The following is a 26,781-nucleotide window of genomic DNA, read 5'->3' on the forward strand; positions in this document are numbered from 1 at the left end:
ACATTTTCAGACGATTTTAGGAGCGATGTTTGATGAGAATAACACGTCGGCGCATTTAACTCCAAAAGCTGACAAATTAAAGTGGACTTAAAACGGGAACATGACTTTCTGTTGAATAAATTATTTATTATTACCAAAGTTGCTAAACCTCAAATGTCAAAACACGATAAATTTTGCAAGGTGCTTATCTTTTTGTAGGAATGAACGAAAAATATGCTGAATAAATAGGCTGAAAATATGCTTGATATTCCAAATTTTGAGAGTTTTTGGATTAAAAAGTCCAACGTACAACTTAACGTAAAAGTATCTGCTTTTCTTAGGGTTTTTCGCCGTCAATTAGACCTCCTAAGAAAATTAATCGAAATTTTTACATTGTTAGTGGCATGTGTCGGCCGTTAAATTGCCGATTATTTCGATATTTCTGGTTTGGAAAACATAGTGTTTGACATTTTTAATTTAGATTTACCATTTCCTGGAAAAAGTAGAATTTTCCAATGTATACTGAATTGACTGATAGAAACATCTTGAACCCGTATATGAATCTGCTGCGTGATGCCAGACAAACATGGCTTGTCTCAATGGTAATTAGCAAAAATTTCCTCTTTCTATGATAATCGGTCTAAATAACCAAATGCGATCGTGTAAACTCAAGTAGGAAAAATCTGAATTTTCAAGGACCTATATAATGAAGAAAGAGAAAAAAGGTTTATTATGAAAAATTAATTCTTTTTTCATGACTTATCGATCATGAAATAGAAAAGGAACTTGAGAAAAATTTACGTATAGCTTTTATTGATGGCTTTTGTTCTATCTCCCCTAAAATAATATCGCTTAGGAGAAACAAAACACACGAAAATGCTCTCTATAAACCTTGTGTCTTCACGAAAGACAAGTGATGCTCGATGATGCCAATTTTTGTCCTGGTTTCACTTCTTTTTTTTATTTTACGTTTTTGCACAAGCAAAGTACAAAAAGTTAGGAATTTAAGATATAAAGGCGGTAACAACGACATCAGAACATCAGTCGAATTTGTCTTTTCCCCAAGCATTTTATGTGTCAACCTTCTTCATTGAAATAGAAGTCTTAGCTGAAATAATGAGGAAATCTCTGATCGCAGAATTGAGACATGGAAAATTGTCCTAAATAGGATTATAATAAAGTTCGGATATCACGCGCGCTGTCATTGGTTGAAAGAGCGTGCTCTATGAGAGTATAGAGCATAGAACTGAGCTAAAGCTGTCACGCCATCTGCCAAATTGTACCATGTTCGACCTTTTCCGGGACTTCTTTTTAGCTTTTTTCCGATAATTGAAAGTGAAATTTCGAAACAAGCGAGCCGGCAAGTAGTAACAGAAGAACCAAAGAAAGGTTTGTAAACATACCAGGCGCCGTTATTTACGTTATTAAAACGTGGGCAAATACGAAAATCCTTAAAGGAAAAACAAAATAGACATTCCGAGTTTTAAAGATTTTCACTCTCAGTTAGATTGCAAGCTTACGTACGGTAATGAAAATCAAACACAGCCAACACTCGTATAGTATATACAGTTCAGAGTTAAAAAACAAAACAGAACAAAACAGAAAGGATGAAAAATATAACCAAACTGACATAATTGTTAAAATTCATACTAATCATGACGGTGTCTGAGCAAATATGATCATGCTGAAGTCCATCGCGGTTCACTTATCATGCCGCCCTTCGAGTGTAAAAATAAGAGCTCGCTCTGATATCCTTTCCGATGTGTTGAGTAGAAAGTCACTTCAGTCACTGCAGCCGAGTTTTGCGGCGCTGTCATCCCGAGCGATCTTCATGTTCCGGTGAATTCGGCTGTCGTTCATTTAAAAAACACTCGCCTTGAACAGTTTGTTTTCTACCTTGTCATGTGAAAAAACTCGCTTGTTTTTATGAGCCATAATTCGGCTGAAGTTCACTAAACATTTCACTTCAAGATTCTATATTAAAAACTTCAGGCAAAAGCGTTAAATTCGACCTGCCGAACTATTTTAGTTTGTAAACTATCGCTTAGATTGTGAACTTTGATGGTTTGACACTTTTGACAGCTTTTGTCTTGTACGGCCAATCAGATTATTTGAAGCATTCGAACAGGGATTCTGATTGGCTTATTGTAGCGTGCCCTATGAGAGTATAGAGCATGCTGACGACACTGTTGTTCGCTTTGAAAATAAAGTTTGTCTTGAAAATTGAAAGTAATGCATAGGGAATTTAACGGATTCTTTATTGTAAAACACTCAGTGGGGAGAAACACTCGATTACGTCTCGTGGTTCTCCCTACACTTCTTTCGTGCTCTAGCCGCTTCCTGCGTGCTTTATAACAGAACAGAGCACAGTCAAGGCTTCTCTATTTGTTAATTTTCACATAGGCAAAAATCCAAAACTGAAGGTAGTGTTAATTTTTCTCTATGTTCCCGTATTCTCCTCAGTGGGCTGGTTAAGTTACGCGGAACATATGATTTTTCTTTTTTTTTTCTTTTTTCCTTTTTTTTTATTATTTGTTTACAAAACAGTACGGTAAAGGTAAAGTTATAAGGAGAAAAAACCATAGAAACCGTTTCTTCAATTCCTGTTCTTAAGAAGACCGTAGAAAATGAAATAGAGGCAATGCATAATTCAAGGTACGAATAAAATGTATTGAATGTTTTACCGCCTTGATGTTCTACAAGCCTACTGCTTAATGTTCCCACATGATTTTGTGAGCCTCAATGCTGTTCTGTTTCCGTGATGGCTAAAATGTTCCAAGGATTTTTTTTCGATTATAAAACGACGAATGGAATTTTTTTTGAGTGGCCTTGAGGATTTATCAATGAGTGGTTTTCCTTCAGTGGAAGCAGTATTGCTATGGCAGTCAGTGTTTGACTTCCCAAACTGATTATTTCATGAATACTTGAGGGAAAAGCAGCCAAATCATAATTTACCCTTTATCAAGAGTAAAATGCAAGGTTCAGGATGAAAATTTTAACAACATACACGATGCTTCGCAAAGTAAATCTTGCAAGCTTCACCACAATATTCTGTATTTCTAACATCTGCATTTTCTTCATTTTTAATTCCATACTCTACATATGCACGTACTTACTTCGTTTCAAGACGCCAATGGAATACATTTAACGAAAGATGAATCGTACTTGTTGGAAAATAAGTCCACCTGAACTTTATTCGAACAGTTTGGTCTCTACACAATTGCAAAAAAAGTACGATTTTAAACAATAGAGACTTAAGAACTAGAAATGTGGATCACACAATTTTTCAACGTTTTATTTCTCTAATTAAATTGAAGTGTGAGTTTCTGTGCTGTTTTGCAGATGTATATTACACCTAATGAGAACTGAAACAATTTTAAATGTCATTTGAAAATTCGAGAAACTTCCATCGAAGAATTAGGCAAGCTGGAAAAATATTAGAGATAATTTATTAATAAAGGCATTTGGTGTCGTATAGAAAGACATAAACGGCTTCTGTTATCTGCCTTGTCTGCCATCTTGAACAAAACATTTACTATGTTAAATAATGGGGAAAAATATATTGTTTATTCTGGTAAAAATGCGCCTACACTATGTTTAAAATAGCACAGAGTGTGTGAAGCCGACTAAATGTTTCATCGTGCACAAATTATCGGGATGATTTTATCATACGGACGGAAAACGTTGTGCTTTTTGTCTAACTTGGGGTGACGAAACCCTGGGAAGAAAAGCGAACGATTTTACAAGAATAGGAACTTTTGAAATAATATCGAGCCATTATTACGTGTTGATTTAAACTTGCTTGAGACAAGACAATTCAATAAACTATGAGTAATATTAAAAGAACGCAAGCACACTTCAAGAAACCGTGTAAGACGAAAAAAAATTGTCATATTTGCTGCGCTAGTAATTTATTTGAACTACGTTGTCGACGACTCATTAAAAACTGTCAAGCAATAATTTAGCAGTAAAGTTTAAGTATTTTGCATATCAGTGTAAATTTACATCGCATTTTGTTTAATCTGTTTGTCCTCACTGTCAACTTGAATTTGTATTGTAGCTCTTTTCTTGAGGCTAGCAATATTTCCTTGTCAAAGACATTCTTTTCTTATTACTTTTTCATTAGCGATCCTTTATTAACACACGGTGTAGTTTCCTTAGCTAAACACTGGATTATTTGAGAATTTGAAAGAAATCTTCTTAAACAAAGTTTTAAGGCTACTTTAGACCGAATATGATGTTTCATAATAATAATTTGTCAACGCTACCAGCTGAAAATTACGCTTATTGCAAAATTTGATCGTGGTGACAATTGCCTAGTTTTACCTAAAACAAATATTTAATCTTTGCCATGGTTCATAGAGGAAACAAGGAAGTTCTCCACTAAAATTAATAATCGTTTTGAGTGAAACCAGGTGTTTCTATGGTAACCATAGCTACCGCATTGTTATAAAGGAAAGCAATTTTACCTCAAAAGCAGTGAGGGACCAAAGAGCTTTGCATCTTTAGAGGTAAGAGTTGATTAAATCGAAAATTTAAGTTTTTCGCCGTCAATTAGACCGTCTCAAGAAATTAATCGAACAATGTTGTTCTGGGGACTAATTTCACTGTCTAATATGTATGTTAAAATGTAAAGATATTCCTAAGAGACCCAATTCTCTCCATCGAGCGAAGCGGATAACATTCATTTGCGTCATTTGCATTAATTTCCACATAGAACTGACAGCTACAAGCTTTTTTTTTTTTTTAATTTATTTTCATAATCCGGTTTCGTTCATAAAATCAGGTCGATTTTGAAACCTTAATCCACTGCTGGGAGCTGGTGATCGACTTTAAACTTGAGCCATACGCGCGTGGTAGAAACAAAAAACCGTTACTTTGAAGAAAGCATGGAATTTGTTTCATTTTTCATGTTCGTAGCCTGGAATGCATTATTGACTAACTTGACTTTTGGAAAAGGTGAGTCGCAGACGGCGAATCATTCTTTATCCTTCGATTCACTTATGAGCACAACCTTATTTATATATCTCCTTTATTTTCTTTTGCTGATACAAAAACATTTTACGACAATAAGCATAGACTACTGTAAGTCAAAAACCAAAAAAAATTATTTTTTGAAAAATTAAAGGGTGTTTAACAAAAATGTTTTATCGGCTTTTATTCAGAAAATTGGATATTGGATGCAAAACGAACAAAAACTTCGGCAAACACAAATTACTTGTAGATAGTAATAAGAGAGTTGGTAAGTTTTGAGCTCGGCAAAGAAATAGAGAATGATATTTTTTTCGTTTTTTCACAAGCGTGGGACAAAGAAAAAATTCTTTCTTTGTCCCACGCTTGTGACAAGATTTCTTTATTGAGCTCAAAACTTATCATCTCTCTTATTACTATTTACAAACATTATGCTATCGATATTGCTGATCCTGGCAGTATGCAGGACGCGTGTGATATGAACTTCGTAACAGACTCGCTCACCGTGAAGTCTCTGTGGCTCAGTAGTAGAGCATCGGAGCGCGGAATCTGAAGGTCTGAGGTTCGATTCTTCATGGGGACTCAGAATTTTCTCTCTGTCCCACGCTCGTGACTAGATGAAAAAACATCATTCTCTACAAATTACTTCATTTAAAATTGTTACGTTCCCATCTCTCCTCTCTCAATAATATTTAAGCATGACACTATGTTATGTTCAATTTCCCTGTGTTGTATAAGGCGGGAATTTGATCCTTCTACATCGTGCGAAAGCACATTTTAACCGCTCTTAACCATCTCAGAGAAGTTATTTTTGCAAGAGAGCAGTGCTGACAAATGATAATGGATAGTTACATTTTTCTTATTGTATATTCGTCCATAATCATAGCTCATCGATCAAAAGCTAAAATCGTGTATTGTGAAAGTCTCAGAGAAAGTTATTGGCACAAACTTGTTTAAGGATTAGTTTAAATAAACTCACCTCAAAAACAGGTGGCACGACTACCGTTAAATTGTCGGTATTTTCGATATTTTTTGTTTTAGAAATATAGTGTTTGGCTTTTTTATTTGAATTTAATTTAAGTCGAATTCCCCAATGCATGTAAACTCGAGTAAGAAACTCTGAATTTTCAAGGACCTGTATTATGAAGAAAGTGAAAAAAGTTTTATAAAGAAAAATGATTTTTTTCATGACTTATCGATCAAGAAGTAGAGAAGGAACTTAAGAAAAATTTGCGGATAGCTTTTATTAACGGCTTTTGTCTTATCTCCCCTAAAAAATTAAAGTATCGTTCAGGAGGAACTAAAAGACACGAAAATGCTTTCTAAACATCCTGTCTTCACAAGTGATGGTCGCTGCTGTCAATTGTTGTTTTCGTTTAATTTTTGTTTTTAAACGCTTTTGGGAGGGAGGAGAGGGTGCTGGGGTCAATTATCTTGTGAAAGACGTTGTCCTAAATACTAATGTTCTTAGAAAGACACAAATCCTCAAATGAAGGTAGTATTAATTTTTCTCCATTTTCCCGTAGTCGTAGTTTGATTGAGATCACAGTTCTTTGTTCACAAAGCGTGTTATTTTGTAAGTTTAAAACCTCGAATCGTAAGTTAATTTATGTCTGATAAGAAAATTTGTATTCTAATTATATTTTGATTGCTTTATTTCAGAGCGAGATCGCACAATGCTGTTTCCAGATTACTTCTTCTTTGCTGAAAAACGTTTGGTAAGCCATGAAATCGAAACCAAACACGTCAAAGACTTGGATCACTGTGAGCTTTTCTGCTACATGAACGACAACTGCGTCAGTGCTAACTTTAAAAAAGATCCCAAGGATGGAGGAATCGCTTATATCTGTGAACTGAATAACGCCACTCACCTTGAATATGATACTGACCTGATAACTGATACCGCTTTTTATTATCGTGGCTCAAAGGTAAAATGTAAAGTATAACTCAAATTCAGCAACTCGACGCTTTTCAATGAATCGTCAAAAACAACCGACGTGTACTAAAACTTCTCTTCTTTCATTCATCTATCAATCATTCAATACATCAATCTTTCTTCTTTTATTTTTGTCCTTTCAGAACGCCTGCGGTAAAAACCTACCGTGTCAAAATAATGCTACTTGTCAGTCCGGTTTCACAATCAAGGGATATCGATGCTTGTGCCCTCCTGGCTTCGAAGGAGAACATTGCGAAAAAGGTTAATTACAGAATGTGCTCATGAGAACAAAATATTTTATAGGGTATTTAAACCACCCATATTTATATATCTCGTTTGGCCGTCGAGTGCGCATCTCAAAGGAAGGCTACCGAGGCTGATCTTTGACGACTGATATCCGGCTACAGTTTGGAATAGTGTCTAGAGAGGGATTCCGCTGCAGTGGAAGTTTTGGTTTAAGTTAAATTAACAATTCATTTGTCACAATGATAGCTAACTTAATGCTTTTTCATCTTATAAAAGTTAAAAATGAACGTGTTATCCGACTCGTGGAACCACTTCCGTTGTAGAATTTTTCTTTTCTTTCCCATTTTTTTAGATATTGATGAATGCCAAAAAAATACTCACGATTGTCACCTGAACGCTACTTGTCAAAACACAAATGGATCCTTTGTGTGCACCTGTTTATTTGGATTTAACGGAGATGGACGGAGCTGCACAGGTAATTGGCTCGCTATGACTTTGAGAAATGTTAGTTTGCTTTCGTCTGTTTGTTTGTTTGTTTAATTTGTACGTTCCTTCTTAGTCGACTGATTTGTTTGTTTTGATAAAGTAGTTACCCTTGCCTTAATATTTTTGACCAATGGTACAAAATGAAAATCCTTGATCCCACTTGAAAGCAACAGGACAAAATGCTGAACATTTTCGTAGATCAGCTTCAGATCTATAGTAAATAGCCACCAACAACTCTCTAACGACAACTATCGCACTCAATGTTTAAAATATAGATTTCATTTTTGATTTTTTTTGTATCATATTTGTAGACTTGATGTGCATCTTCTGTCCTCCAGGGGAGAAAACCATCGTCCCATTATTTTTTCTTGATGATGTCTAATTGTTCTTAAAATAGAATCATTATGAGGCTGTGTCGCGAAAGGATTGAAAGTAATCAAACAGAATTATTTGATTGGTCAAAATCGATGTTGACCGCGGTTAAGATTTTCCCAATGGGACCTATTAAGGTGATTCCTCAGAAAAAAAAAGTTATCCGACAATTTTTTCAGTCTTTCCCTAAATATTCCTTGCCAATGTCTGTTTCGAAAAATATAACCAAAAAGATAGGTCACCTTGCTTGTTTGAGAGAAATGACGGGCCAAACTTACCCCACTTCTGCTACTAGTGCATTTTCACGCGCCTCATTTCACGGCACATTTTTCGATGGCTGGAAACAATAGTTTTTAAAGTAAAGGTACAAAGTCTCGAGCGTAGTGAAGAATTTGATTTATAATTTGTGAAAAAATCACGTAATTTTAAGACGTCGAGTCGAAGCGTTCCTCGACTCGTTGTTTTCCAGGTCATAATTTTCATCATCAAATAACGGGCTTTGTGCACGCTTCTGGCTATATCTTTTTTTGCCTTCGATGATTTTTTTCATTCATCCAATATAAAGGGGATAAAATTTGTACACCAAAATTATGCAATGAAAAATAGAGGTCACCGTAACTCTTTGCTTTGTCCATTTATTGAAAAGCAACACCGTGTTCTCGGAATACAAGCGCGCTTATTCGCCCGATTACGCGATTTTTATGCGCAGTACAGGATTCCCAGTGCAACACTGAGGAATCACAAGATTCAGTTGATTTGTTCATTTCAATAGTAATTAATGGAAGAATATTTTCCCAAAACTAGGAAGCAGGCAAAGAGAATAGGGGAAACGTAGGCAAATTTTAATTTTTAGCCGACGAAGCTACGAGCAAAGTATGAAGTCTAAACAGAAGGAAAAAGGTTTTGTGAGTCGCTGAAAAAGGCTCGAGCAAAACTGTACTAACCAGCAAAAATTTATAAGGGACGACGAGCGATTCAACTTCCTTAGTTCTCAATCATGTTTTAAGGCTGTTAAATCGGGAAAGGTTTCGTCAATTTAAAGAACCGATAAATTACAGTGAAATTCATTTTCAATTTTACTAAACTCCTCCTCTTGAACAGCCACGCCGCCTTTGTTCCTATAACAACGACTAGATCCTATTCTTCTCAGAGATTGTATAAACTAGGAATATTGACGACAATCTCTGCTTTTTCTGGTTTGAGATGTTTCTATTACAACAACACACACATTGATGTCATTATTCATCAAATCAGTTTCCAAGGCTACAACTGTTTTAGCTTTGCTCTTAGTTGGATCTTAGTTTTTTTTTGCTCAGTATTTATTGCTGTCTGAGTAATTCTGAGTATTGTGAATCAATTTAGTCTGCCACATCCAAGGCCAGCTTTGAAACTTGATATATACTCTTTACTCTTTGGCCTGATCCACACCACCAAATAATACATACAGAACTCACGTTAAGCACTGTGCTACTGTAACAAACAGACGTCACGAAACACCTATTATCGTCGTTCGTTTGTTCATTATTATACTTTCGTGACGGTTTTTTTTTTCTGCGACGTGCACATTCGTTTTCCATATGTAAAGGTCGTTTTCAGTTACGCTCCGAACATAAATCCAGCCTCCAAAGTTAATGCTTTTCAATTTATTAACACAAAGAGAAGAATTTCGGCTACACCTATCATACAGAGAAAGTTATCTTTTCACCAACCAGTCTTTCTGTAGCTCTAAACATTGTTTCATTTTAAGACGTTCTAAAGATTCAACCCCTGAAACCCAAGAACCCTTATCCTATGCGGTAAGAGTCACATTTCCCTGTAAGTTTAAAATGCTAGCTGCAGCTAATGGCTCATCGTAAGTGTGCTGGAGGGTAGCCCGGTTTCAGAGGCATTAATAGGCTGGGAGTGATGATACTCGGTGGAAACTAGGATGTCCGTACATGGCCAGGTTACCCTTCAGTTTTTTTGGTTTACTGACATTTTCTCAGTATTCTGATACACTCTTGAGTGGAGACGGGCACTGAGAGAATATATTTTGTGAGAGGAAAGCAACACAGTGACCCAGCCGCAGCTGAACCTGGAACTTTCATCTGGCGGTAAGGGCCAACCAAGAATACCAACTCTGATACAGCGAGGCCTTGGTCAATCGGAAAGATGGCGACAACGGATTGGAACGGATTGGAATATGTTGCGGCGTATGGTCTGTACATTTAAGTGATGGTGAACGAGAGCCGGTCAAGGCCTTTGGATCGGTCAATATCACAAAACTGTTATTATAAATTATCTTTGACGAAAATTAATTAAATTATCTTTCTTCATCGTGATAAGTGCGGATATTGACTGTGACTACGGATTAACAGCTGTAAATATTTCTAGTTATGATAACAAACACCAAAACCAAAAACATAGAATCCATTCTTCTCTCAATGTTGTTACTCTCCTTGACTTACAACTGAAAAAAAAGAGATAAGGTTGTCCTTCAGCAGAACTGGATAAGAAAATTTGTCAAATACAACTTGATTGTACATAGATTAATTAAAGACTGAAACCCGTATGGTACTGCATGTTTGCCTATTTTCAGTCCTCCTCAATTGCCTATAAAGAATTGGTTTATGCTTAGCAAGGGTATTTCAAGTTATGGATGGACATGGGAAGCTTGGAGAGCACGAGAGAAGCGCAAGAGTTGCTCCAAGTGCAGTCGAGAGCAACTCTAGCTTCTTGAGTGCTCTGCAAACTTTGTAAGTGCACCCATATGCGCACAGCTAAAGGGGTGAACCGAATCTTACATAATATACCATGCAGACAAAATTCGTGCACTGAAAAAGGGTTTAATTAAAATTGTGTCGGGTTTACCACTGAGGTAAATGTGTTTTACCCGATAACTAGGCAAAACGACCAAGAAATATTTCGAGACCAAAACTTGATTATCTAAGGTTGTTTTCCAAAAATAAGGTGCCAAATAAGGTCGTCCTGCGCGCGCTGCTTTTTACAGATATTCCTAAAGGTGCCTGAGAAAATAAATTTTAAAGTGGAACAATAGAAAATATTTCGGTTGTTGTCACACGCGCTGGGACGTTACAAAGAAAATATTTCAAATTTTGTCAAAGATTCCCACGCTTTTGTTATCTGGCCAATTTTCTTGAAAAACCAACAAATCAACATATTCTACCAATTCATTTAAGTAGAGGTAACTCGCGTAAAATTCACCTTGAGTTTTAGCCTCCAAAGAAATTCATAGTTTTCACACCTCATTGAAGCGCATGTCGATGGGCTCATGCCGCCGCTCAATGAAATTTAACATTTAAGTCCCTGGAACGTAAATTGAACGAAATCCAAAATTCATCGGTAAAAACAGAAGGAAAAGTGGGCAAAGGGTTTGGGTTAAGGAAAAAGAACACTTAACTTCGATTTCATTGGCTCTGGCTCTCTTGCGACTTTCTCTTTATGTCCGTTTGATGAGGACTCTTATTTCTCAACGTGTTGCGAAATGTGACAAATGTCCATGAATGATTCCTTTTTGATCATGATTACATAGTGTTCTTGTTTGTGATACCATTTGTTTCAGAAACTGGGGGCAGATTTTGAAAGAGTTGCGGTCTCCCGCAGTGATGAGAGGGACGGGAGGTAAGCTTTTTAGTTTTCATAACTCGTGAAAATACGAGATTAAGATTGTGAATTTTTCAGCTTTTCGCAATACCTGATTTTTATGATGTGGTATAAGGAAGAGTTAAATAAAAAACATCCTAACCTGCTCCTTGCCATCCAAGGTATACTTTCTAACTGACTTACCGTCACATAAGGGAAAAGAGAAAGCCGTCAGGAGAGAAGCCAGGGTCTTCATTTCAACAATGTTCAGTTTGTAGCACCTGCTCGAAAGAACACTCTTCTCGTGTAAAGATTTTTCTCGGTAGTTATATCGTAACATCAATTGCATAAATATAAGGGACAATTGTGGGCAATTATGAATAGCCGAGTGAAAAAATGGTTGCCCAGCGACAATATTATATCCCCTCCTGGACGGGATGCTGTCAGGCTTTCCTGACAGCTTTTTGGATCAGATTTGTCAGAGAAGAGAGTCCTGTTCAATTACGAACGAAACACAACCATCCAGTCTCTGTCCGTCAATTGGTCGAAGAAAGAGAAAGAAACCGACGAGAACTCTTACTATCTGGGTAAACCATTGTTGAAAAAAGGAAAAAAAAGCAAATTCGTTGTCAGAGATCTTGCCGCTCATTTACTCTTTCTATAAAATACAAAACAACTTACGGTGTCATAATGATTCCTTACAAGACCTTGTTAGCAAAATAAAGTATTTCAGGAATAGTGATTGAAACACTGAATTTTAATTATTTTAAGGATTAGACTAGAATGATGTTTTTGCTATTTTTGCACAATTGACAGTCGTTTTTGTGCATTTAGTTTGTATCATAAGAGGTTTTTTCCTATAACAATATCAATTTTGGGAAGGTAAGTTAAATGTGTTACGTGCTCATGTATGGTATCACGTTTGTGCCAATCGCGTGTAAAGATTTGAAGGTGTCAATCGGCTATGTTCTAATACTGGCGTTTATCGATAGAGCCAAGAGAGGCAAGAGAAATTAAAATAAGCCTTTTTTCACAGGGAGTTCGATTGAACCGAGTTCGAGTTGACTGAAAGCAAATGACTGAAAAAATGGAGTAAAATCAAAGGGAAGTCAGATTTTGTTCAATTTAGCGGGGTTCGAGTCAATGGGGTTGTACTGTATGCTTATTTATTCTCTTACTTTATTTAATGGTATTTTTTGTGGTATACATTATATTTGTAAGACAGAGTCGTGGGGCAGACGATGGATAGCTAAGTGAAAGATATGATTACTCTGACAACTTATTTTCTCATCTATTTTCCTCTCTTGAATAGCATTAGCATTCTTGATATTTGTTTGTTTTGTGCGCATCGACATCAACATTACATATTCCATTTTAAAAATGAAATATCTCCTTTATTTTCCAGTATTACAGTTTCGCAAAACTTACAAAGAACTTCAAGGCCAACTTATCGCCGTGAAAACTTAAAAGCAATACTATGTTGCAAATAGATGTCATCTTTGAAAACTTGTCTGTTTTTGACCAATTTTCTTGATCAGTAGTAGTCTGCACCTATTTCCATGAAATGGGTATTTTCTATTTCAAGATTTTAAGCGCTCTGCTTGAATTCCTACACACATACGCAAACTTCTACAGTGACCTTGAACTTTTTTAACGTATGTAATAATAAAAACAAGACATTCGTTTCGAATCACATTTTATGAATTTTATAAATACAATCATGCTTCTGATAAAAGCAGGAACATATGGAATTAAGGTTTTGGGACCTGATCATTATTAGCCGAAATTTACATAATATTTACAGGGCTGTTCAATTCTTACGATTGCTTAATTGAATAATTTATGACTGCATGAAATATATTTTTCAAGTCTCCCCAATGTGCCAGCTTTAAGACTTTAAACATATCTTGAAGTTAGAAAACTAGGAAATTTAAGACAATTGAAAGCGCTCACCTTAGATTCTCTGAATTTTGTTTTTTCACAATTTAGTTAACCCCATTGAGGGTCTCAGTGGGGTTAACTTTTTAGCTGCAAAAAAAAAGTAAATAAAACGAATTTTGGCGAATGACGAATTGACTGATAGAGACGAGTTATTTTGTCTTTTGCATGTACCACAAAGATTAACAAATGATGTATCCTTTTACTTAATTCGTTGCTATGCCTGGTCAACCTTTAAACTCGACAGTACTTTTCTCTTTCATAATAATCCTGCAAACGAGATGTTTGGTGTGTTTTCCAATCAGTTGGGCTCCTTGGGGTTCTTTTCACCTGGATCAGACCGAATGCCGCTTTAATCTATAACACTCAAATTCTGAGCCAATCATAAACCTCACAAGGAACAAATTAAAATGACATAAAAAATGCATGTCCCCGTACTTTCGTAATATCAAAAGCAGCTAAAAGAAACCTCTGAAGCTTTTCAGAAGTCACCAGCTATGTCCGAACGGAATTGCTCGAATTGGTTTTCAACATGGCGTTTTTGAACAAATTTTATTTCTTCCTAGTCTTGTTATCTTTCTTGATGGTAGAAGATGCGGGAGGAGAAAGTGAGTTACAGTTTTATTCATCTGAGCAGAGTTTTAGTCGCTAATGTGCACCTTAGGTTTTATTTTCTTGATCGTAACTTCGTTCCTTAGATGAAGTGTCTATTCTTGAAGAGACTTGAACTTAGCGTACACACCCTTAAGATAATTTTTGAAGAATATGGATTTCACGGAAACAGTCCTCTGACATTTTGACTCGTAGTTCAAAATGATAGCAACGCAGCTTCACTCCTTGGTGTTATCAGATGGAAAATTACTCTCAAAAGCTATAAGACCAAACAAACCCATGGTCAGTAAAACTGCTTCTGGCAAGGGAATTGTACCCTTATTCCCGATAATCTATGTACATTTTGGTCTTCCTCTCATCTGGATATTTTGGATGGATTATCTTCACCATGCCAACACGTACCACAGATAATTTAATCATAATTCACACTGCTATTTCAATTATTCCCTCTAGGGGATATTTCAAAAGGTTGTAATTCAGAGTTAGTAGGGGACTCATCTTTTCAAAAAGCCATGGATTCATAAAACTAAAGGTAATCAAAGAACGCACTCTTCACTTAGTGCTTGCAGGAAGGAAATATTAATTCTAGTATGCTGCTCTCTACAAACTTGACCACTCCTCGACTGTTTAAGAGATAATGACAGGTAAAAGCGACCTAAATATGCTGTGAATTCCAAATTATACCTCGTAAAAGAGTTGCACAGTCAATAATGAATTATTGATCGGTTATCAGTGAAACCTTTAAAGTGGACCTAATTTAATGCATTAGAAATGTTTCCTTTCTCGCAATAATGTTCGTTTTCATTTATTACGACTTCCTACTAAAGACAGACTACTGCACAAGTTTTTTTGAGCAAATCTTAAGTTTCCCTTGAAAAAGAAAATTGCTTCTTTCCTCGTCAAGATATGAAGTTGTGAGCCGTAAACTCACGTAAAGTCAAATGGTGCTGATCATATTATCTTCAATTCTTCATAGATCTATGTCGTAAACTGGAATTTACATCATCTCTTGCTTTCCATGGTAAACTACTCATAAATCACCTAATAAGAACCGTAGAATCCCTTGTGCAAGACTTCTGCTCCACTCTATGCTACATGGAACTCAACTGCGTCAGTTACGACGAGGTAGTGATTAGCAGCTGTCCGACAATTACTAAATGTGAACTGAATAATTCCACACACAATGAACATCCCCAAGATCTCAAGCCCTGGGCAAATTACAGCTATGGAGGAACAATGGTCAGTGCATTCTTAAGCAAGTGTGGCCTTCCCTTCTTTAGTTTCTCTTTGTATTGTTAATTGATAAATTCTCCAACGGCTCTCCATCCATCACTATATGCGAGCTGAATAATGCCACACACAGTAAACATCCTCAGGACCTTAGGCCCTGAGTGAACTACAGCTACAGAGGAACAATGGTCAGAGCATTCGTAACCGATTTACCCTGTATGTCATAATTTCTTTTATAGTAAATTCCCACTTATCAAGTTATTCACATGGTAGTTCATTGGCTGACCGTTTTCCTGTAATCACCATAGATTACATTTCAACTGTCATTTCAAATTATCGTAACCATTTGCTTCTCTCATTTACATACTTTTGCGCTCAACCCCTCTTACCACACTTGTTAGAACACTTGTGGACAAACTCCTTGCCAACACGATGGGACTTGTCAGACTGGATTTACAGACAAAGGGTATAGATGTGTTTGCCCAAAAGGATACGAAGGCAGCAATTGTGAGATAATTAATGGTATGTAAAAGGCTTTTACTCTATGAAAAACTTTAAATGAGAACAAATTTTGGTTATCTATCTATGAATCAAGCCCCATCCAAAAGTTCCTTTTTATCCCTATATATGGCGTATAGCCATCTAACTTGTCATCCCATTTTTTGTTTAAAAAAATCAAGAAATCCATTCAAAATCTACTGATTTTTTTCCCAGCCATGGGATGGATACAGATGACGCCGTCTAGAGTTTGCTTCGGAGCCAAAGATGATTCGTATGGTATCTTTACAACTACCATTTCAGGTAACATCACTACATTCAAATTAACATACCAACATGGTCATGTCAGCTGTCATGCACCAGACCCAAGCTATCAGTCCAAGTGGGGATGCTTTTGGCCTCCTCTCATTCCTAACCAAATGGCCACTCTGATAACTGACAATGACCGTAATCTCCTTCTGCCTACTAACGATTACCGATCAAATTCTTGGGGCTGTACGTTTTACAGCCTGCCTTGGGCCACAACCGAATCGCCAGAACTGCTCTTCGATAACCTTTCTTCCCCACTGATGGTGGAGTCGAACCAAGAACTCCAAATCTGGTTCAGTGAGGACTTATTCAGATGGGGCCATTCTGATAACGGATTGGAACGAACATGTGTTGCGGTATATGGTATGTATGTTTGAGTTGCGGTGATCGCGTTGCTCAACATTGTTTTGGAACTTTCGCAAAAGTTCGTATTTCATAGTAAGTGGGAAAATAATATAATCAGAAAGAAACGAATTCCAGCTCATATAAACTAAAAACATTAATAAATTCATCAACTGAAGGCAATCAAAGAGCCTCCTCCTTCCAAAGAAATTTCTGAGGGTTAACTCAGGGCTTGAAGGAAAGATATACTAGTGCGGGCATTTTGCTTCCTATAAACTGAACTATTAGTCGACTGCTTGAGCGATAATAACAAGTGAAAGCCACCTCAAAATGCTGTGAATCAAATGCTGGTCTAAAAGGTCTAAATTCTAGTACCTCCAGGGCATTGTGTTTGTTATCAGGGGAGAAAAAATTCTCAACGGACTTGTATATTTTACTAAGTATGAATGAGCAAACTGCCAGTAAATTCTGTATGTGAGGTACCCTGAGAGGAACTGGTATCATATGCAGGGAAAATAAAAATACTCCTAAAAACGCGATGAAATTTAGCAGGGTGGGTAACACGCCAATCAGTAAGGTTACATAAGCTTATCTCAACATTTCACCTTGTGTACGAGGCAAACAGAGACCAAATGCAACTGGGATTCTGAAAGGGAAGGATCAAAATTCCCTAATTATTGGGTTTTGTATGTTCGAATGGCAACTTTTTCCGGAGTGAATTGCATCCTGAGTTCATTGGAGAGGGAGACCTTTGAGTAAACTTTCGGAACGGTCAAAGTCGATGAACTCAACAAATATTGTCTTGAAAGGAAGGCTGTTTAACCAAAAAGCCCAAACGATAGCGACGGGAAATTTTGTGAATGAAAATTGTACGACAACGACGGGCAATGCTTTTTCTTGAGGAAGGGTTCCAGTGAGAACGTGTTGAAGACAAATGCTTCTGTTTCCTTCAAAGATTAAAAATAACTTCAGCGGAATATCTCAACCAATGCCCTGATTGTAACTGTCTGTATCCTATCTCTGTCTTGATCAGAGGACCACAATGAGAAGTACTGGTTCTGCCAGTAATTGTGTAATCCAATAAAGTCATTAATATTATTATAATCAGGGCGAATGTTGACTTTATTATGTTCTTTTATTTTTTTTCTATGGATTAACTGCAGCAGCTATTAAGCAAATATTGGATGAGGTTTAACATGATATCATGAATCATAAAAAGTGAAGTCTGAGTGATCTGCTGAAGCCGAATGCTGAGGTATATAACACAGACGTGAAGTTTGATACTCATGATATTATACGAAAAGCAAATTCAATAATTGTTTTATTACTCATGTGTTTAAGTAAACAGCAAAAGAAAACACTTTTTTCTGAGTTTGCAGAAGGATATTAACACAACACGGAAGGGGGAATGGGTAACTAGGCAGTCTTTGAACTTGACATGATAAATGAAATATCTGCTGCAAATTTTTGCTGCAGATATCTGATTGAATGCTCCCAACCGATCAGATTTTTCATTGTAAGTCTAATGTATAACAAATGTAGTTAAACACCAGGAAACTCTTCTCCTGTTGATATCGATGTTACTCTCCATGGCTTACGCATGAAAGAAAAAGAGAGGTTGTCCTTAAAAATGGAAAAGCTTAGCAGCACCATGGATGGAGAAGACCGGGAATATATTTCCAAGGCTTTCTTATGTATCTTGAAAGAAAAATTGAAACATGGAAATAAATCGCTATGGCAAACAAATCTCTAAGCACGTTTAAAAAAAAATTGGGCAAATTTAGATTAAATTTGAAATAAAAAAGTTTCCAAACGCTTGATATCGCTAAGTACCTTACGTAGTGTCTACAAGACATAAATGTTATTTAAATGACACCTTAAAAAATGTAATGCTTAGATCCCGCTTGCTATGGCTATTTTATTTACCTGGTGAGTCTTATCATTATTAATATTATCAATATGTCATTGAAGTTAGCGTTGCTATCATTATCCTAATAAGAATAAAAATTTCGGTATGAGAACATGTAAAGTGTGTTCATTAGCAATGTAGTTTGTACAAGCGATGTAAAGCTGCCAGTGTGTGCACGTAAACTGCTTGTATGTGCATGTTAGGTATCTGTGTAAGCAGTGTAAACTAGATTGGTTTACTAAGTTATGCTTATTATGTAATTTATGTTAGCCTCGTAACTTATGTAGTTTGTAAGTTGAATGTAGTCTGAAGTTGTGCGACTTTTAGTATTTATTTTTATCAAAAATTGGATAAAATCAGTTCACCTCGAAGGAAAACGTTACTCTCACAATTTCATTCCTCACAAATTTCAACAAATAATTCTTCTAACCTTCCCATGGAAAGTTTCTCATTATTATGAGGTGTACGAAGAGCCCGACGCAAAATGAAGTTCTGGTGTTCTGCGAACTAAGGGAGTTTCACTGGTGTAAGAACATCTGCTTCCAAAATAGATTAGATATGTCTAGACAGATTTTAGAATTTTATCATTACTCCTTAAAAGATGTCAGGGTCTCGAGGATTACTTGTGTCGATATTAGTTCTTTCTTCTTTCTCACAGGTTGTTTACTTTTCCTTTCATAAAAAAAGGCCTCGTCTTTCATAATTGCTGCTGATAATAACTAAAAAAACTGCCTCTCCTTATCAGAAACTCAATCCACTGCATAACCTACGACTTGTATTAATTATTTCCAATCTTGCAAAATAAAAGCCTGGTGTTTTTAATTTCGAGGGCTACACAGAAACAAGCAATTATCTATGGAAAATATGTCTACCATTTTCTGTTTTTGAAAGGTGTTGTTCATACCGGAAGGTGAGCATGCTCCTTTGATGTTAAATCTATCAAAAGTGAAAGGCTTCAGTCAAACTTATTTGACAGGTTACCAAGAAAATAAGATTCGACAATCCTTCGAGAATGCCGCAATACATCGGTGACTTGTTCTGACTTATCAAAAGCGAAAATAGCCTGAAATCATTGAAGGGGTGCAAGTTTTTTCTTGGTTTCGCTCAAATCACTTCGAATAAACCACCATTACAGTATGTCGTTTGCAGAAGAGAGATTATATAGCCCATTGTATCTCCGTGTTTACTTGAGTATGTCTAGAAGACATAAAACTCGTTTCTTCCTTATAATGCTAGAATGAGAAACAGCCCTTCGCCCACCTGTGAGAAGGAAAACCTGTTATTGGGCGGCAAGCACATGATGTTCAGCCTCCAATCCCTGAGAAGTGATCGCCTCGGATTCTTCGTTTTTCACTTGATCCAGCTCGTTCAGACCCTCCAGCAAATCCTCGCTGATTTCTTCTTTTATTTCGTTCCCTTCTATTGTCTGGAACATGTGCTGGCTCCACTTCATCTGGTTCTTGAGAGACGTCGTCGGTAACATTTGTCATCCCACGTACAACACCAGTACATACATCACCTTGACAAGGATTACAAGAACTTTTTCCCAAGCGGTCTCATAGTCAGCGGAGGATCACCAGTAATCGGCTTTTATTGGAACTCCTGCCTTAATACAAGGTCTATATTTATAAAAGTGGGTGTACAAAACAGGTACAATACCAATCTAATTCCTTTGGGTACTTACAATTTTTCATCTAAAAGGATAAACAGAAAGTTTTTGTTTCACATTCCTCAGAGACTTCCACCAAATAGTACTCGCTGGCCTTCCCAGGCAACTAAAACTTCTTGACTATTAGTCCCCGCGCTTCTGAACATGCAGTCGTGGACGATAAGGAAATGGATCGGTGGTATAACGTCTTCATACCCATGAATACATGCAATATCCGAAAAAAAAAAAGAAAAAAAAAACAGTGAAATGAATGAAATTAATAGAGCATAGCACGATCTTTATATCTCAGCTGAAAAACGAGTGAGCATAGTGATTTTAATGCTCTTCGAATGGGTTTGGAAAGCGGTAATTTTCACAGGAGAAAATCTGTCCTCTAAATTACTCAATAACCATTTAATACGATAATTGGCGTGTAAATATCAAGATTTAAATATGCGTTACGTCTTGAGCCGATGACAGAAGAAAACTTAGGCTCTGTACTACTGAGTTGGGAGAGGTATTGTTGTAACTTCCAGTTGAGTGAGGTGTTTTAAGGTATTGTAACTATTAGTTGAGAGAGGTATTGTAAGGTATTGTAACCTCCAGTTGAGAGAGGTATGGTAAGGTATTGTAACCTCGGGTTGAGAGAGGAATTGTAAGTCCCAAGAACTCAATACAAAGACCCTTACTAGAGTTTGAGCCCCGACTGTTTGCCATGAAGTCCAACCATTTGGCCTGCATTTCTCGCACACCTTAATCACTCCTTCATCCCTGCACCTTAAGTCAAAGCGCTTTTGTCAGGATCAGCCTAACGACACTGACAAAACAGAGGGCATCAGTAAGATCATGACGTAAACCTGAAAGGAAAGTGACCAGTTTGCATCGATGTTGATGACAACAAACAATATATTTTTGAGGAGAGGAAAGATAAAAAAATTAAAAAACTTATCAGCTGAAATTGTTGATCAGATCCTGGTTGCTTTAAAAGAGGATAATGCCGTTGAAATACCGAAACGTGATAGGATAACGATTTATGTGTCGGACATTGCTACAAACTTTGAAAAACAGAAGCTTGATGCGCATCAAATTCTGGTGACCAATATTACAAAAGGAATGGAAAGGATTAAGGAGAAATGCTATTCTGATAAGGCGGTGCAAAAAATCAGCATAGATGCCAATTAAGATTAAAAACGACACTTCTAACAACACTTTTCAAAGCTTTCCCTTTTTTTTAATCCATCTTGTATTTATTGAGACAACATGCGAAGGCAGTCACTCGTTCCCTAGTGGATTTAGGGAATTTTCAGTTTTTTTAAGGACACGGCCTGTTTCGAGGAGAGCCAAGGTAAGTTCTGTCTATACAGCCAATTGAAGCTGATGATCAATTCACAGTAACGTTTAGAGGAGGGAGATTTGATAAATCCTAAACTGTCTTATACAAAACCAAGGACTTCCAACAGGAACATGGAATCATCTGTCAATTTACATTTCTACTAAAATAGACTCGTAATTAGAAGATACGTTTATTTCATGAGCGAAGTTGCTGGACGCTACATATTAATAAAACGACCATTCAAGAAAGATATTTTATCTTTCTGTAGGATAAAAAAAGAAAAATACTCTGAATATGTTTATTGATCCTACGAATTTTGAATGTGTTGAAGGAATATCTAAATGAGCTTCAGGCCAGGTGTCTGCTTGCCCTCCTGGGGGTAGAATATTTTCACCTGTCATTTATTTGACTTTCTGGAGGATGTGTTTACAACGTAACTCGCAGTAAAAATTGCGACATTCTATATATCTGCTAAAATCCAGTGGTATTCCCTCAGTCCTGAATCTTTCTATCGAGCGAAACAAAATTGTCAAAGAGGTTCTAAGTCGCAAAATTTATGATTGTATTCGTTATTTTATTTACCTCAATATCCTTATAAGGCGAGAAATGACAACTGCCAACTTTGTTGACTTTAGATTCATAAAATGCTACCTTTTATTAAAACAGGCTGAATTAAACCCCTAAATAAAAGACCGTTGTCTTGGAGTAAGCATGGACTTTTCTGCGCTTTTCATGATTGTATCCTACATTCCATTTATGACTTATTTAACGTTTGGTAAAGGTGAGTTGCAAACTGGGATTCATTTATTCTAAGATTCATTTATGGTTGTATCTTCTTTCCTTTGTCTATTCAATCGATTTCACTGGTATAAAACTGTCGCCGCACTCGGCTTAATAATTAACATGTCGGTAAGATATAGGCTAACGCTTTGTCTTCACCCTAAATCCAAACCCTGTGTTCACCTTCCATCAATGATTTATCAAAATAGGCATTTCATAAAAGGACTCGTTTTGGAAAATTTTTGTGGTATCCCATTCCAAAGAAAATTAAAAATTAGTCACAATGTAACTCGCAACGGCGGTGGCTTCTAGTTATGCTTATGCTCTCCTATCAATAACATTCACCAGGGATACTGGTAAAGTGTAATTCATCCTAGTTTGGAAGAGGAGAATTTGAATTTTTTACATTGTAGAGAAGTAGATTTTCACCACCCGTAACCAACATGAGGAATCATTTTTAAAAGAAAATAATGCTACATATGGAATCAACGATTTACATTTTCATCGTTGTCTATTTGTTAGGAGACATAACTTCCATTTATCTACCGAAAAACTAAAAAAATGCATTTTTTTGTTGGCAAAAGAAAGCTCACGATACGAAAACGTTAAAGGATTAGGTTTGAAGGAGGACTTCAACAATCTAAAAAAATAATCAGTGACCTTAAGTGGAAATGCTCTAGTTAAAATTTGCTTAGACGTCTCGTGCAGCTTGAAAACTATATTCGCTTTTAAAACTCAAGCCTCTCCGTCTGCTATTCATGAAAAGTATTTCAGTCGTCAAATTAATTATCCTTTTATTTTTTCCTTAACCTTTGATGCTTTGATCAAAAGTTTTTTTTCAGCGTTTAATAATAATGATACGAACCGACGGTGATATTTTGGGGCTGGTAATCTGAGGGAGCTGCAACATGAAACGAGTGGCAGCTCTCAACCATCAAAAAGTGATGACAAACCATGCCAATCTTCATAGTGAACGCGTGCAAAAAAAACAATTTGACCATTCCTCGTCTTTGAAATGTCTGTTTGACTTTTTCTCTATCTTGGACTATCTAATGTTGGAGAAAAAGTTGGTCTTTTTAACGTTTACTGAATCATCTTCCATCGGAATATCAATCAGCAGCGTTATGTTAGACAACAATGGATCATACGTCAATATACACAAACTTCCTAAATTAAACTACCTTAGCGGTGACAGCGAAAGCGAGAAAGGCAAATAAAAACAAACTTTTAATTATCTTCAGATTATAGGACATCTTGGGAGCAAACTTTTCTCACGGCCAACGATCTCAGAAACAAAAAAAAATCCTGCATTTAGATTATTTCATATTGTCCTTGTTTTCTCTTTAAAGTCATCCATCTGCCCATTAATAAAGTTCCTATTTTAATGGTTTCTTTTTTTAACACGTCCTCATTCCTTTTGCCGTCGTCAGTGGTGTGCTTGAGATCGCAAATTTTCGCCAAGAAGTTCGGTCTCTAGGGCTAAATGTGTGTGATCATGATTTTATTTCTGCCTAAAATGAAAAAAGTTTCAAATTTTCTAAGTATATTTTGATTGCTTTATTTTAGAGCGAAATCGTGCAATAATGTTTCCAGATTACTTCTTCTTTGCTGAAAGACGTTTGGTAAACCATATATTCGAAACTAAACACGTCAAAGACTTGGATCACTGTGAACTTTTCTGCTACATGAACGACAACTGCGTCAGTGCTAACTTCAAAAGAGAGCCAGAGACCGGAGGAATGGCTCATGTTTGTGAATTAAATAACGCAACTCATCTTGAATATGATACTGACCTGTCGACTAATGCCGTTTTTCTCTATCGCGGCTCAAAGGTAAAATATAAAGTATAACTCAAATTCAGCAATTTCACGCTTTTCAATGAATTGTGAAACCGAGATGTACCAAAACATCCGTTCTTTCATTCATCTATCAATCATTCAAGACATACATCTCTCTTCTTTTATTCTTTTTTCCTATTTTCTTTTCAGAACGCCTGCAGTAAAAACCTTCCGTGTCAAAATAATGCAACTTGTCAGTCCGGTTTCACAATCAAGGGATATCGATGCTCGTGCCCTCCTGGATTCGAAGGAGAACATTGCGAAAAAGGTTAATTATAGAATGTGCTGATAAGAACAAAACATTTCATGGGGTATTTAAACCAACCCCAATTTATATATCACGTTTGGTTGTCGAGTGTGTATCATAACGGAAGGCTACCGAGGACGATCTTTGACGACTGATATCCGGCTATAGTTTGGAATGGTGTTTAGAGAAAGATTCCCCTGCAGTGGAAGTTTTGGTTTAGTCTAAATTAACAATTAATTTCTCACAATGATAACTAACTAAATGCTTTTTCACCTCATACACGAGTTTAAAAAACGAATGTATCTCTCACTCGTGTAGCCATTACTGTTGTAGAATTTTTCTTTTCTTTCCCATTTTTATAGATATTGATGAATGTCAAAAAAATACTCACAATTGTCACCTGAACGCTACTTGTCAAAACACAAATGGATCCTTTGTGTGCACCTGTTTATTTGGATTTAAAGGAGATGGACGGGACTGCACAGGTAAAGGCCTTTAGATTGTAATTGCCTCGTTATGACTGAGAAATGTGAGTTTCAGCTTGTGTTTGCTTGTATGCTTGTTAAATTTGTACGTTCCTTCTTGGTTTGTTTTTTTTTTTTTTTTCTTAATGATGCATATCTGGTCAGTAATTTGAATTATTATGAGGCTGTGTCTCGAAAGGATTGAAAGCAATCAAACAGGATATCTGATTGGCTAAAATAGACGCTGACCGCGGTTAAGATTTTCCAAGGTGATTCCTTAGAAAAAAAAAAAAGAGTTATGTGACAATTTTTTTTGTTAATCTTCCCTTGAATGTTCCCTGCCAATGTCTGTTTTGAAAAATACAATAAAAGAGATAGGTCACCGTGCTTGTTTGAGAGAAATGACGAGCCAAACCCTTTCCAATTATGCCTCTGCTAGCACATTTTCACGCGCCTTCTTTCACGGTACATTTTCGGTAGCTGGAAGTAAGGGTTTTCAAAGTAAAAATTTAAAAAAATTGATGGGTACAAAGTCTCGAGCGTAAGGAACACTTTGATATATAATTTGTGGAAAAATCACGTAATTTTAATCGACATCAACTCAAAACGTTCCTCGAATAGTTGTTTCATCGTTATCATCAAGTAACGGGCTTTGTGTATGCTTTAAGCTATATCATTTTTTTCCTTCGATGGTTTTTTAAATTTTCCCAACTTAAAGGAAATAGTTTGTACACTAACATTATGCAATGAAAATCAGAGGTTACCGATCTCGTTCAAGAGCTAAAGAGCATATTTCAAAGACCTCTTTCCATAGTCCATTTATTGAAAAACAATACCGTGTTCTCGGAATGCAAGCGCGCTTATTTGCCTGATTACGTGATTGTTATTCGCTGTACAGGATGCCCAGTGCAATACTGAGGAATCACCTTTAGACTGATAGCAAGATTCAATTTGGTTTGTTCACTTCAATAATTAATAAAAGAATATTTGCCCAAAATTAGGAAGCATTAGAATTTGAGTCTGGCCGTTGACGCTTCGAGCAAAGTATGAAGTCGAAATTGAAGACTTTAGCAGGCAAAAATCCAACAACACTTAATGCAAGACTACGAGTGACTTAAACGGAAGGAAAAAGATTTGGCAGTCACTGGAAAAGGCTCGAGGGAAACTATACTAACCAGCAAAACTTTACAAGGCACGATGAGCGATTCAACTTCTCTATCATGGTTTTAGGGTGCCAGATCGGGCAAGGTTTCGTCAATTTAAAAGGCGATAAATTACAGTGACACTCATATTCAACTTAATCAAGCTCCTCCTCTTGAAGTTCTTTCCTTAAGGTGTCGTCTAAGACTTGACTTTTGCTAACGCGAGTTTATAGCGGAGCTCAGCGTAGCCCCATAATTATACAAAATAGTAGTAACCCATCAAGGAAAAAATTTGGACTAGACACCGTACGGGCGTCCGTACAAGGTGCAACTTTTAACATGCGTGGTCAACTGTATCGCGGGCACGCTAATGCCACGGCTTTGTCCAGTAGTCCAGTGGCCGAGTCGGACGACCCGGGTTTTAGTCCTAGCCGGGACAAGGCGTTGTGCCCTTGAGACGTGCGGGGGGAAAAAAAAAAATGCAAGCTCCGCTTTTAGGTTTGGCTAAATCTATATATTTGTGATTTATGAGTTGTCAGCTGCGCGATTTGATTGGCTATTAGGAAACACTATCGTCCAGAGCATGTATTGAGAAAAAAGATACCGGTCAAGTTATAAATAAAAAACATTCAACTTCTTCTATAATGTTATTGGAGAGATATGCTTATAATATATAGGGTACTATGTTCCATGTTTACATTTTCTTATTTCTCGAAAGTTATGGTGCGTGTTGGGTTTGCATAACTTTCTAAAATTCTTCCAACCTCCTCTCGTGTTTAGGTGAGAGTATGTAAACACGTAAAAAAGGTTCTCTATTGCCTAAGCGTTAATCGGATCCCAACAAAGTTGTCTAGGCATGTCTGCTCAGTTCGAAGAAAAACTATTTACTACACTACAGTTCCACTACGACACTGCAAAC

General features: G+C 36.6%; 2 protein-coding genes and 1 long non-coding RNA gene across 3 annotated transcripts in view; 2 read left to right on the forward strand and 1 right to left on the reverse strand.

Annotated features, from left to right (window-relative positions):
* Positions 1-565: 565 nt before the first annotated feature.
* On the forward strand, positions 566-18,674 carry LOC149052867 (uncharacterized). The gene is made up of 6 exons (XM_089181895.1): positions 566-581; positions 6,613-6,878; positions 7,030-7,147; positions 15,078-15,361; positions 15,754-15,874; positions 16,067-18,674. Exons 1-6 carry the CDS (start codon positions 566-568, stop codon positions 16,534-16,536), a joined length of 1,275 nt encoding a protein of 424 aa, XP_089038021.1. The 3' UTR covers positions 16,537-18,674.
* Positions 18,675-18,736: 62 nt separating this feature from the next.
* The window catches only part of LOC149052868 (uncharacterized), a 9,992-nt gene continuing 1,947 nt past the window's right edge, over positions 18,737-26,781 (reverse strand). The window contains exons 2-3 of the long non-coding RNA XR_016186485.1: positions 20,748-20,875; positions 18,737-20,266 (exon numbers count right to left, since the gene is read on the reverse strand). This is a non-coding gene — a long non-coding RNA (uncharacterized LOC149052868). The remainder of the gene's footprint in view (positions 20,267-20,747; positions 20,876-26,781) is intronic.
* Positions 21,333-26,781, forward strand: part of LOC149052869 (uromodulin-like) — a 14,857-nt gene continuing 9,408 nt past the window's right edge. Inside the window, exons 1-4 of the mRNA XM_089205926.1 lie at positions 21,333-22,172; positions 23,738-24,003; positions 24,160-24,277; positions 24,619-24,741. Coding sequence (XP_089062052.1) covers positions 22,103-22,172; positions 23,738-24,003; positions 24,160-24,277; positions 24,619-24,741 — 577 coding nt within the window. The 5' untranslated portion in view covers positions 21,333-22,102. The remainder of the gene's footprint in view (positions 22,173-23,737; positions 24,004-24,159; positions 24,278-24,618; positions 24,742-26,781) is intronic.

This window comes from Pocillopora damicornis, chromosome 1 (assembly GCF_964200805.1).
Source record: "Pocillopora damicornis chromosome 1, jaPocDami1.2, whole genome shotgun sequence".
Classification (NCBI taxonomy): Eukaryota; Metazoa; Cnidaria; class Anthozoa; order Scleractinia; family Pocilloporidae; genus Pocillopora; species Pocillopora damicornis.

What these genes read in the sequence shown, in the direction of transcription:
- LOC149052867 (XM_089181895.1), top strand. An exon ending in AGGAGAACATTGCGAAAAAG is followed by an intron (nt 7,148 to 15,077) that starts GTTAATTACAGA and finishes GGTGCTGATCAT; the next exon opens with ATTATCTTCAATTCTTCATA. An exon ending in CAATTGTGAGATAATTAATG is followed by an intron (nt 15,875 to 16,066) that starts GTATGTAAAAGG and finishes TTTTTTTCCCAG; the next exon opens with CCATGGGATGGATACAGATG.